The sequence below is a fragment of the Erythrolamprus reginae genome, chromosome 8 (assembly GCF_031021105.1).
Source record: "Erythrolamprus reginae isolate rEryReg1 chromosome 8, rEryReg1.hap1, whole genome shotgun sequence".
Classification (NCBI taxonomy): domain Eukaryota; kingdom Metazoa; phylum Chordata; class Lepidosauria; order Squamata; family Dipsadidae; genus Erythrolamprus; species Erythrolamprus reginae.
Genome location: NC_091957.1, coordinates 18,164,050 through 18,176,521, shown reverse-complemented (window position 1 = coordinate 18,176,521; position 12,472 = coordinate 18,164,050). Strand labels below are relative to the sequence as shown.

General features: G+C 46.6%; 1 protein-coding gene across 6 annotated transcripts in view; it reads left to right on the top strand.

Annotated features, from left to right (window-relative positions):
- Positions 1 to 12,472, top strand: part of PRDM16 (PR/SET domain 16) — a 298,245-nt gene that overhangs the window by 275,163 nt on the left and 10,610 nt on the right. For 4 of the 6 annotated variants that reach the window (XM_070759104.1, XM_070759102.1, XM_070759105.1 and 1 more), the window contains exons 8-12: positions 99 to 252; positions 1,503 to 2,895; positions 4,677 to 4,764; positions 10,852 to 11,024; positions 12,074 to 12,151. In XM_070759104.1, coding sequence (XP_070615205.1) covers positions 99 to 252; positions 1,503 to 2,895; positions 4,677 to 4,764; positions 10,852 to 11,024; positions 12,074 to 12,151 — 1,886 coding nt within the window. The remainder of the gene's footprint in view (positions 1 to 98; positions 253 to 1,502; positions 2,896 to 4,676; positions 4,765 to 10,851; positions 11,025 to 12,073; positions 12,152 to 12,472) is intronic. The other 2 variants (XM_070759103.1, XM_070759107.1) reach the window with 1 other exon arrangement.

The following is a 12,472-nucleotide window of genomic DNA, read 5'->3' as shown; positions in this document are numbered from 1 at the left end:
TGGGAAGGTAACAGCACACCAAATCCCTGACAAGAAAAATGGTGTTTTTTGTCTTCACGTTTGAAGCTGAGCAAGTGTTTTGTCTGCCTTCCCCTCAGGTTTTCACTGACCCCAGCAACCTCCAGAGGCACATCCGTTCCCAGCATGTCGGCGCTCGGGCGCACGCTTGTCCGGACTGCGGGAAGACTTTCGCCACTTCCTCCGGCCTCAAACAGCACAAACACATCCACAGCACTGTGAAGCCTTTCATATGTAAGTTGCCTCAGCCACTGCCTTGTGCCCGCCCCCCCCAAAAATCCCCTTGACATTGGTTGGTTGGTTGGTTCGTCAATTATATTTATTGACTGATTGATTGCAGCGTACAAAGTTGTAAATAAACACAATATACATGAGAAATCTATCGTATTTTTTAGAATATAAGACACACCTTAGTTTAGGGGGAGGAAAATAGGGAAAAGAATCCGCTTGCCAGGGATTCATCTGGCTAGCATCCTTAGTCTGGTCAGCTTCAGCACATTATTTTAGCCCCTGGTGAGGGCTTTTAAAAAACTTTATTCAGAGAGAGTAACAATGAAAGAGCTTGCAAGCCAGTAAGAGGTGGGAACATCATTAGCACCTGGAAAGAAACAGTCTGAGCAAGTAGAGCAATGGGGAAAAAACCCTGCAAAGACTTAGGGCTTGGAAAACATTCTTCTTTGCAGAGAGTAACAATGAAAGAGCTTGGGTACATTAATAGCACCTGGTTAGGGCTGGAAAGAAACATCTGGAGCAAGTAAAGCAATGAAAAAACCCCTACAAAGACAGGGTTTGGAATACATTCTTTGCAGAGAGTAACAATGAAAGAGCTTGCAAGCCGGTAAGAGCTGTACATCATTAACATCTGGTTAGGGCTGGAAAGAAACATTTGGAGCAAGTTAGACCAATTGGGGGGAGACCGTGCAAAGACTTAGGGCTTGGAAAACATTATTCGCAGAGAGTAACAATGAAAGAGCTTGCAAGCGGGTAAGAGCTGGGAAGATCGTTAGCACCTGGTTAGGGCTGGAAGGAAACATTTGGAGCAAGTTAGAGCAATGAAAAAAAAAACCTGCAAAGACTTAAGGCTTAGAAAACGTTCTTCGCAGAGAGTAACAATGAAAGAGCCTGCAAGGTAAGAGCTGGGAAGATCATTAGCAGCTAGTTAGGGCTGGGGAGGGAAGCTACATTCAGATTATAAAACTCACCCAAATTATCAGCATCTTTTAGAGAGGAAAAGGTGCGTCTTATACTCCAAAAAATACGGTACCTTTGTTTTCTGTTGTCACGTCGGTCATGTCTCCGGCCCATTTGGTTCCCGTCATTTTTAAAAATGGTTCCCGCTTCCTCTGTCCTTTTTTTGGTTTTAATCCCACGCCCTCCCCCTGTTAAAATACTGAGAACGCCCGCTTTCTCTCGCCCTCGACCCCGTTCTTTCATATTTAATTTCATACTGGGTTTTGGTCTTTTGGTTTCTGTTGATGCTTTAGGCGAGGTCTGCCACAAATCCTACACGCAGTTCTCCAACCTCTGCAGACACAAGCGCATGCACGCCGACTGCCGGACGCAGATCAAGTGCAAGGACTGCGGCCAGATGTTCAGCACCACCTCCTCGCTCAACAAACACCGGCGGTTCTGCGAAGGCAAGAACCACTACAACCCCGGTGGCCTTTTCGCACCAGGTTTGCCTCTGACGCCCGGTTCTTTGATGGACAAGTCTAAGACGTCGCCCAACCTCAATCATGTCGGACTCGGATTCGGTGACTACTTCCCTTCCCGGCCTCACCCGGGAGCCATCCCATTCTCGCCTGCTCCCCCGGCGTTCCCAGGTCTCGGCCCCGGGTTCCCAGGGATCTTCCCGCCCTCGCTGTACCCCAGGCCTCCTCTGTTGCCCCCCACGCCCTTGCTCAAGAGTCCCATCAACCATACCCAAGAGGCCAAGCACCCCAACCCTTTGGACCACTCTCCGCTCCCGCTGATGCCCGCCATCGGCAACACCAGCCACCCGCTGGCCATGGAGGAGAGGTTCAACAGCACCCCTTTGGGAAACTCCTATTTGGAGAAGCTCAAAGCCCGGACTAGCGACTTGTCAGATGCCAGCGATTTTGAGGACATCAACACCACGACAGGCACAGATCTGGAGACCACGACCGGCACTGGGTCGGATTTAGAGAGCGATGCGGAGAGCGAGCGGGACAAAATGAAGGAGAAGAGTAAAGCTGGGGAGAGCAAGCCGGATTTTGGCGGTGGTTCGTTCCCCACCGGTCCAGCCAACAGCGCGAGTGACCTCCCCATTTTCTACTCCCAGCACACCTTCTTCCCTCCCCCCGAGGATCAGCTGCTGCCAATGATGGGGGCCACGAATGACTCCATCAAGGCCATCGCTTCCATCGCGGAAAAGTACTTCGGGCCGGGGTTTATGGGTATGCAGGAGAAGAAAATGGGGAGCCTGCCCTATCATTCCATGTTCCCGTTCCAGTTCCTTCCCAACTTCTCCCACTCGGTTTACCCCTTCGCGGAGCGGACCCTCAACCACAGTTTGCTGGTCAAAGCCGAACCAAAGTCACCCCGGGACCTGCACAAAATCGGCGGGGCCTGCCCGGAGTCGCCCTTCGATCTCACCACCAAGCCGAAACAAAGCAAAGCAAGCCAAGTCCTCCCGGCTCGTCACACCGGCGAGGAACAGCCTCTGGATCTCACCATCAGCAGCCGCATCCGGGCCAATCATCACGGGAGTCGGGACGCCCGGAAGAACCACGTCTATGGGGAGAGGAAGCTGGTGGCCGGCGACGGAGTCCCCAAAATGAACCAAGCTCAGATGCTCCCTCAACCTTCCCTGCATTACGCAAAGCCCTCTCCTTTCTTCATGGACCCCATCTACAGGTATTAACATTCTCAGCCTTGATGGTAGCGTTGTTGGGAGGGTGTGTGGGAAAGACCTTGAGGGATAGAGGGAAGGGAAGCCGCCTAGGGAGTGGCCCGATAAGAGTCTCCGTAGCCCTCAGCTGTTTGACAGGTGGAGAAAGAAGCCGGGAAGAAGCCTTCCCTAGTTTCTCAGGCTTGTAAAAGAAACAGTGGGAGACTTGTACTTTTAGACTGGCAAGATACTATTGACCGGAGCTGTACAACCAAGTCTCTGGTTGATCCCATGACACCGACAGTTGTAGAAGCTTGTAGAGAGAGAGAGATGTCACTAACCTAGTGGAGTTGTGTTTCCCTTTCTGCTGGACTGAAGCAGAAAAAGAATGATGGGGAGATGGATGGATGGATGGATGCATGGATGGATAGTTGGATTGATGCATGGATGGTTGATTGGATGGATACATGGATGCATGGGTAGATGCTTGGATGGATCGATGGATCGATGGATGGATCGATGGATCGATGGATGGATCGATGGATCGATGGATTGATGTATACTCAGGCCAATCACATCATTCAAATTATGGTCATTAGCAGGATTACTATGTATCTTTTCTGTATTATCATCTACTGTGGAGCTGAGCTCCTGGGCAGAAAATTGACCCAGCTTGCGAATTATGCACCATCACCAGGAATCATTGTAGCACATGTACACACTGTCCCTGAGCTAGACATGTGATGGGAATTGTAGGGCCATAGCAGAGGTAGGCCGCAATTCCACATACCCCTCTGAAATGAAAATGTCCCTTAGAGATCCAGAATTTCATAGAGTTTGCTCTTAATCATTGAAAGAACACAACTTCTGAAGATAAGCTACACACTATCCCTGAAAGTTGAAGCCAATCCAGATGTCCCCATTCTTCTCATGACCTTCCAACTTCTCATCATGGCTAGGGAATCCACAGAGGAGAAGATCTGAGTTTCTGGAATGTGATCTAGCTGAAGAAAATTGAAATAAGATATCAATTCAGTTGAATGATTGAAGTTGGATTCAGTTGCATATAGGCTGCCCCTTACCTGGGATAATAAGCTAAAAAACCAACAACCTTTGAATGATATTAACAGAGTTTGAAGGGACCTTGAGGTCATCTAGTCCAGCCCCCTGCCCAAGCAGGAGACCCCCTGCCCAAGCAGGAGTCCAATCTCTTCTTGAAAGCCTCCAGTGATGAAGTTCCCACAACTTCCAAATGCAACTTCTGTTCCATCGGTTGATGGTTCTCCTTCAGGAAATTTATCCTTATTTCCAAGTTGAATCTCTTCTTGTTTGGTTTCCATCCATTGTTCCTTGTCTGGACTTTGGGGAATAGCTTGACCCCCTCCTCTCTGTGGCAGCCCATCAAATATTGGAAAATGCTATCCTGTCTCCCCTGGTCCTTCTCTTTACTAGACTATCCATGCCCAGTTCCTGCAACCAATCTTCATATAATTTTTGCCTCCAGTCCCCAAATCATCCTGGTTGCTCTTCTCTGCACTCCTAGAGTCTCAACATCTTTTATATAGTGTGGGGTGACCAAAACCGGATGCATTACTCTAGGTCTGGCCTTATTAAGGCTTTACAGAGTGGTATTAGTACCTCCTTTGATCATGATTGTATCTCTCTGTCAATGCAACTTAGCATTGTGTTTCCCCGAAAGGAAATGCAATAATTAGATGGCATCCTCCTTCTTTTTTCCAAAAAGTATAGAAAGGAAATTCTTGAGTTTTCTGCTCTGAGGTATGTAACCCTCTGTCTTGTTGTCCAGCAGGGTGGAGAAGCGGAAAGTGGCTGACTCAGTCGGAGCGCTAAAGGAGAAGTATCTAAGGCCTTCCCCGCTGCTTTTCCATCCCCAGGTAAGGCCAGGAAACATTGGACGGATGGTGTTAAATGATAAAGGTATAATGAGAATAGAACAATTATATGAGACAGATGGAAGAGTTAATAGAACTCGCTTCGAATGGTGGTTGGGCCAACAAAAATGGTTGCAGATTAATGCAATATGCAAATATTTGAATAAAAGTGAGATTAAAGAAGCATTTTTGAGAGAAGAAAACTGTCTAGAGAAAATATTGAAAGAAAAGATCAATGATTCAAAAGGACAGGCTAGTAGGATGGTGTTTCCTTAACAACCTTCATTGTGCACAAGCGCAATGAAACACTACCGTATTTTTCAGAGTATAAGACGCACCTTAGTTTTGGGGGGAGGAAAATAGGGGGGCAATCTGCCTACCAGGTATTCATCTGGCTAGCATCCTTAGTCTGGTCAGCTTCAGCACATTACTTTATCCCCTGGTTAGGGCTGGGGGGAAAACTTTCAGGCGGAGTAGAAATGAAAACAACCCTGCAAAGACTTAAGGCTGGAAAAAAACTTCTTTGGAGTAGCAATGAAAAAATCCTGCAAGTCAGGAAGATCATTAGGGCTGGAAAAACCTTTTTCGCAGAGAGTAGGAATGAAAACAAGCCTGAAAAGACTTAAGGCTGAAAAAAAACTTATTTGGAGTAACAATGAAAAAATCCTACAAGTCAGGAAGATCGTTAACACCTTGTTAGGGCTGGAAAAACCTTTTTCAGAGGGAGTAGCAATGAAAACAATCCTGCAAAGGCTTAGGGCTGAAAAATCTTCGGAGGGTGTAGGAATAAAAATAAGCCTGCAAAGACTTAAGGCTGGAAAAAAACTTCTTCGGAGGGAGTAGCAATAAAAAAACTCCTGCAAGCTGGGAAGATTGTTAGCACTTTGTTAGGGCTGAAAAATAAATTTTGAAGCCGTGCATATGTGTGCAAGCCCCACACGCTCACATTTGCTCAGGGAGGTAAGCAAATACAACCTCTACTGAGAAGGTTGGAACCTGCCCAGAGTTGAGTAGAGTCATTTTGGTGACCAAATCGTCTCATCAGAATTAACTGTTTTCAGCACCTCGGAGAGCTCCATGTGCAACACGTTGCTCCCCAATGTTACACAGACTTTTATCTCCTGTGAAAGATTCTATCACCCAGGAGGAACACACCTCAGCCTTCGGGGGGTTTTGGCCAACCCAACTCTGACACAGGCTGAGAATGAGTTTGCTCACCAGCATCAAGCAATGGCTTTATTTACTTAATTACTTATTTATGTATTTACGTATTTATTTATTGGATTTATACACCGCCCGTCTCCGAGGACTCGGGGTGACTTACAGCATATAAAAAGACCAGGAAAAACATCTCAAATCCAATTTGACTTTAAAATTAACTAATCCAAAACCCCACATTTATTTCTAATCAATAACCCAAATTTATTTCTAATCAATCATTCCCATTCACACAGCAACCATACATTTCATTCATTGGCCAGGGGACAGGTAATTATTATTATTATTTTCAAATATCACAATTTTATTGTTTTTAAGTTTATAATTTTTTTCTCTTTTCAAGCCATATGTATAGTTTCCCCCCTATAATGTACATACATTTTAGGGGGCAGGTAATCAATAGCCCCAAGCCTGATGGCATAGATGAGTCTTCTTTTAAAAAAAAATAAAAAAATTTATTATTATTTTTATAATAATAACAGATACACGCTACATAAGACACAGTGCACAGTGATGTCTGCCCCCACCACTCAACGTCATTCAGACCCCTCCACCAAAATGTGGGCATACCTTATTTATAGCATTTTAAACCAGAAACTTTACAATATTTACAAATTGTAGAGTGATTCCAGTTTATTCTTTATACCTTGGGCCGAATTATACTGACCGTATAAACCTCTAACCCTGTCCCATCGCCCCATCGGTTCTTTCTCTTTATTTTCATCAATCATATATTCATCTTTATATCCATAATTTCAAACTGAAGGTGTTCCACCATGTCCCAGTACCAATTTTGTATTGTCCATTTTGTTGCATCCTTCCAACCTAAAAACTATTACCGCTTGGGCACTTTCTATAGTTACTTCTTTCATTTCTCTGAATTCTACCCATATCACACCTTGTTACTAGTGATGGGCGAACCGAACTCACACAATTCGGGTCCATACCGAATTTTGCGGTGTTCGGTATGCCGAACACGAACCTGAAATTTTTTGAAACTTCGGGCAAAATTCGGGGTCATGTTCGGCGTTCGGAGCTTTGACATCATTGGCAGGTTGCTAAGGACGCCAAGGTGATCACTTCCTGGATTCCATGAAATCCAGGAAGTGATCACCTTGGCGCCCTTAGCAACCTGCCGGTGACGTCAAAGCTCCGCCTCTGGAATCTCTTCGTGGGAGGGATTCCCCAGCTCCTTCAAAGGGAGGTCTTCACATAAAAATAAACATTGTTATTTTTATGAAAAAGGACGCCACAGAGGCGCTGCAAGCAAAGGGCGGTCCTTTCATGTAAAAATAAACATGTTTATGTTTACGAGTTCCATGGAATCCAGGAAGTGATCACCTTGGCGTCCTTAGCAACCTGCTGGTATACGTGAAGTCAAAGCTCCGGCCCCGGAATCTCTTGCTGGGATTCCCCATTCGGGTTCGGGTTTGGTTCGGGTTCGGCCAAATTTTGCGTAAAGTTCGTCCAAACTTGCCGAACCCGAACACCGTTGTGTTCGCACATCACTACTCGTTACTAATACTGCCATCTCCTTTGTAATCACCCTATTTTATATTTAAAATCCTATTAATTTCCTCTTGCTCCTCTTTCCAGAATTTCTGCACTCCCAAGCACTCCCAAAACATGTGTATAAACACCCCTCTCTCCTGGCATTGTATTTATTCGTTTGTTTGTTTGTTTGTTTATTCTCCTCGCAGACTCTTCCTCTCCTCCTCTCTTCTTGTTATTCTCCTCCTCCTCCTTTTCCTCCTCTTCTCCTCCTCCTCTTCTCCTCCTCCTCTTCTTCTCCTCTTCTTCCTCTCCTCCTCCTCCTCCTCCTCCTCTTCTTCTTCTTAATTTCCTCTCCTCCTCCTCCTCCCCCTTTTCCTCCTTCTCCTCCTTCCCTTCTTCCTCTCCCCCTCCTGCTGTTCTTCCTCTCCTCCTCCTCCTCTTATTTTCTTCTCCTCCTCCCCTTTTCCTCCCCTTTTCCTCCCCCTCCTCCTCCTCTCCTCCTCCTCCTCTTCTTCTTCCTCTCCTCCTCCCCCTTCTCCTCCTCTTCTTATTTTCCTCACCTCCTTCTCCCCCTTTTCCTCCTCCTCCTCCTCTTCTTCTTCTCCTCTTCCTCTCCTCCTCCCCCTTCTCTTCTTCTTCTTCTTCCCCTCCTCTTCCTCCTTCTCTTCTTTTTAGGAACAATGACCCAGTCAGGCCTCTCAACTTGCAGGCCAAAATTCCCGATTCGGAAGACCTTGCCCGTCGCAGGAGAAACCCAAAGTCTGCAGCCGTGCCTTGCCATGGCACCACCCACCAACCCTCAATTTGTCAAAAGAAAGGCAGGAAAAGGAAGGAATGATATCAGGCCCGAAGGAAACCTGTCCCTTTGCAGAGAATGGGACAAGGGTAGACACTTCCTTTGTCGGGGGGGGGGGGGACACACAACCCTGCCAGGTTTAATTTACACCGGTGACACCAACTCCAGTGCCCGTTCTAAAGCCCGAAAGCCGGGTCCAAATCTTTTGCGTCCATCTCTCAGCCGAAATTGGAGTCTTTCATTGTTTCCGCGCTGGCTGGGCTCCCGCTTTTAATATATATATATATATATATATATATATATATATATTGTATATTTTTTAAAATTATTTAAGAGTAGCAGCTTCTGAATCTTTTGGGAACGGCTGTTTTCCGAGGCTAAACTTAGGGGGATTCATTGTTTGTCTTGGACTGGAAAGTTTGGTTAATAACTTCCCTCCATTTTTCTTCTTTTCAATGGGCCCGGCTGTGAGATCCTGTGTTTGTCCGAGTCAGAATAGGAGGGGAGAATGGCTGCGACGGCAGAGCGGATAATTCTCCACGGCTGCGGAGGAAGATAGCCAGGCCAAACTCGGGCTGGGGGCAGGGCGGGGGGGGAGATAAAATAAGACACACACAGAGAGAGACACACACACACCACCCCATGTTAACAAGGAGAACTGACAAGGAGAAGAGAGGGCCCCTAATAGCATCCTCATTGATTGGTAGTCCTCCTCCTCTTCTTCTTCTTCTTCTTCTTCTTCTTCTTCTTCTTCTTCTTCTTCTTCTTCTTCTTCTTCTTCTTCTACTACTACTACTACTACTCCCTGCATCTTCCTCCTCCTCCTTCCTTCTCTCTTCTTCTTTTTCTTCCTCCATCTTCCTCCTCCTCCTCCTTTTCTTCTACTACTACTTGCATCTTCCTCCTCCTCCTCCTCCTTCCTTTTCTCTTCTTCTTCTTTTCCCTCCATCTTTTTCCTCCTCCTCCTTTTCTTCTACTACTACTAATAGCATCTTCCCCCTCCTCCTTTCTTCCCTCTTCTTCTTCTTCCTCCTCTCCTCCTCCATCTTCCTCCACCTCCTTTTCTTCTACTACTACTAATAGCATCTTCCCCCTCCTCCTCCTTCCTTCTCTTCTTCTTTTTTCTTCTTTTCTTCCTCCTCACCCCTTCTTCTTCCTCCTCCTGCTCTCCCGCTCCCTCCTCCCTCTAAGACCTCCTCCTTTTCCATCATCTTTCTTCTCTCCTCCTCCTCTTCCTCCTCCTCCCTCTTCCTCCTCCCTCTACCCCTTCCTCCATCATTTTCCTTCTGTCTTCTTCTTCTTTCTCTACTCCTCCTTTTCCTCCTCCTTCTCCTCTCCCTCTCCCTTTTCTTCCTCCCTCTATCACCTCCTCTTTCTCCTTCTTCTTGCTCTTCCTCCTCCCACTTCCTCCTTATCATCCTCATCCTTGGTACAGTCCATCGACCTATCCAATAGCTAACAGCCGTCCTTCCTATAGTTTAAGCCTCCAGTCCCCTAGTCCTCTTTGTGGCTCTTCTCTGCACTCTTTCCAGAGTCTCAACATCTTTTTTATTTCGTAGCGGCCGAAACTGGATGCCATATTCCAAGTGTAGCCTTACCCCAGGGCCTTATAAAGTGTTATCAACACTTCCCATGAGCTTGATTCCATCCCTCTGTCAATGCAGCCTAGTGTGTAAGGGTTAATGAATGGCCAGACCAGAGGATCTCTAAAACCCCTTCTGCACCCTTCTATGAAACTGCGCGGGATCCCCCACTTTCTTATAACCCCAAATTTCCAAACCTCAGCCCCAAAATGTAGCCGTGTGAAACTTGGCAAAAGGATGATGATGATAATGATGATGATGATAACAATAATAATAATAATAATAACAACAACAAACAAAATAATAATGATGATGATGATGTAACAACAACAACAACAACAACAACAACAACAACAACAACGAGTTGGAAGGGGCCTTGGAGGTCTTCTAGTCCAACCCCCTGCTTAGGCAGGAAACCCTACACTACTTAAGACAGATGGTTATCCAACATCTTCTTTAAAACTTCCAGTGTTGGAGCATTCACAACTTGTGGAGGCAAGCTGTTCCACGGATTAATTGTTCTAACTGTCAGAAAATTCCTCCTCAGTTCTAAGTTGCTTCTCTCCTTGTTTAGTTTCCACCCACTGCTTCTTGTCCTGCCCTCAGGTGCTTTGGAGAATAGCTTGACTCCCTCTTCTTTGTGGCAACCCCTGAGATACTGGAAGACTGCTATCGTGTCTCCCCTGGTCCTTCTTTTCACTAAACAAGTCACACCCAGTTCCTGCAACCGTTCTTCGTATGTTTCAGCCTCCAGTCCCCTAATCATCTTTATTGCTCTTCTCTGCACTCTTTCTAGAATCTCAGCATCCCTTTTGCATCATGGCAGCCAAAACTGGATGCCGTATTCCAAGTGTGGCCTTATAAAGTGGTATTAACCCTTCACGTGATCTAGATTCTCTCCCTCTGTCAATGTAGCTTGGAACTGGCTTGGCTTTTCTGGCAGCTGCTGCACACGGCTGGCTCCTGTTCCCACTTTTCTTTTCTTCTTTCCTCTTTTAGATGTCCGCCATAGAAACCATGACCGAGAAGCTGGAAAGTTTCGCTGCCATGAAGACAGACGTCGGTGGGGCCTCCTTGCCGCCCCTCCCTCACCACCCGTTCAACTTCCGGTCGCCCCCTCCCACCTTATCGGATCCCATTTTGCGCAAGGGCAAAGAGCGTTACACTTGCAGGTGAAGAAAAAAAAGGGAGGGGTGTGTGCTTGTGTGTGTGTTGTGTGTGTGTAGATACCAGACTGTACGTGGGACAGACTCAGGCACACAAAACTGAAAGGCGAAGGCAACCCTGGATAATTCAGGGCCTTCTCGTTCTCCTTGCTTGCTCGACCCCAGGTCCATGGGGGAAGTCAGCTGGAATAAATCAGAGAAGATCTCCATGCAAGGAGGGAGGAAAGGAAGGAAAGAAGGAAGGGACGGAGGGAGGGAAGGCAGGAGGGAAAGAGGGAAAAAAGAAAGGAAAGATGGAGGGCAGGAACTAAGGAAGGAGGGAGGGAGGGAAGAAAGGAAGGAAGGAAAGATGAAGGGCAAAAACTAAGGAAGGAAGGGAGGGCGATAAGGAAGGAAGGAAAGAAGGAGGGAAGGCAGGAGGGAAAGAGGGAAAAATAAAGGAAAGATGGAGGGCAGGAACTAAGGAAGGAAGAAGGGAGGGAGGGAAGGAAGGAAAGATGGAGGGCAAAAACTAAGGAAGGGGGAAGGAGGGAGGGAGATAAAGGAGGAAGGAGGGAAGGAAGGAATGATGGAGGGCAGGAACTAAGGAAGGAAGGAAGGGAGGGAGGGAGGAAAGATGGAGGGCAGAAACTAAGGAAATAAGGAAGGAGGGAGGGAAGGAAGGAAGGGGAGAAGGAGGGAAGGAAGGAGGAAGACAAGGAAGGAAGGAAAAATTGATGCACAGCGATATTTGAACCCAGATGACATGCTTGTTTACAGTAAGATAAAACCTTTCTACTTTGAAAAAAATAAAATTTATAAAAACATTTTAAAAAACACCTTAATGTCAAGAAGAACTGGACAATGGAGTCAGTGGTTCAGAGAGATGCGGGGGGGTGGGGGGGTAGAGATTGCTCTCCTTTGCCGGGTGGAGGCAGGTTGAAACAATGGACAATCCTCAATCTGACTAGATGACCTCAAGGGACTTTTCCAATCTCCAGGGAATAATAGTGGCAGGGGGCGAAAAAAAACCTTGATTTCTTTTCTTTTTCTTCTTCTTTTTTTTAACCTTCTAGATACTGTGGTAAAATCTTTCCGCGTTCAGCCAATCTAACCAGACATCTCCGAACACATACAGGGGAACAGCCTTACCGGTGAGTTTAAAACACACACACACACACAAACATTTTGCGTATTAATAATATTTGTACATAGAACTGGTGGCTTAGGGATGTTGTGAGCCGCTCTGGGTCCACGGAGAGAGGCAGCATACAAATCTAATAAATTATTGTTGTTGTTGTTGTTGTTTTTAAAGGCAGGACTGGCTTATAAATGGCTCCTCAATTCCACAGTGGGAATCACGGGGTGGGGGGTGTTCTGCCCATGCGCAGGGGCAGCGCAGGTGTGTGCGCCCACATGCACACACACCCTTTTGGCACACGAACCCAAAAAAGGTTTGCCATCACTGCCGTAGA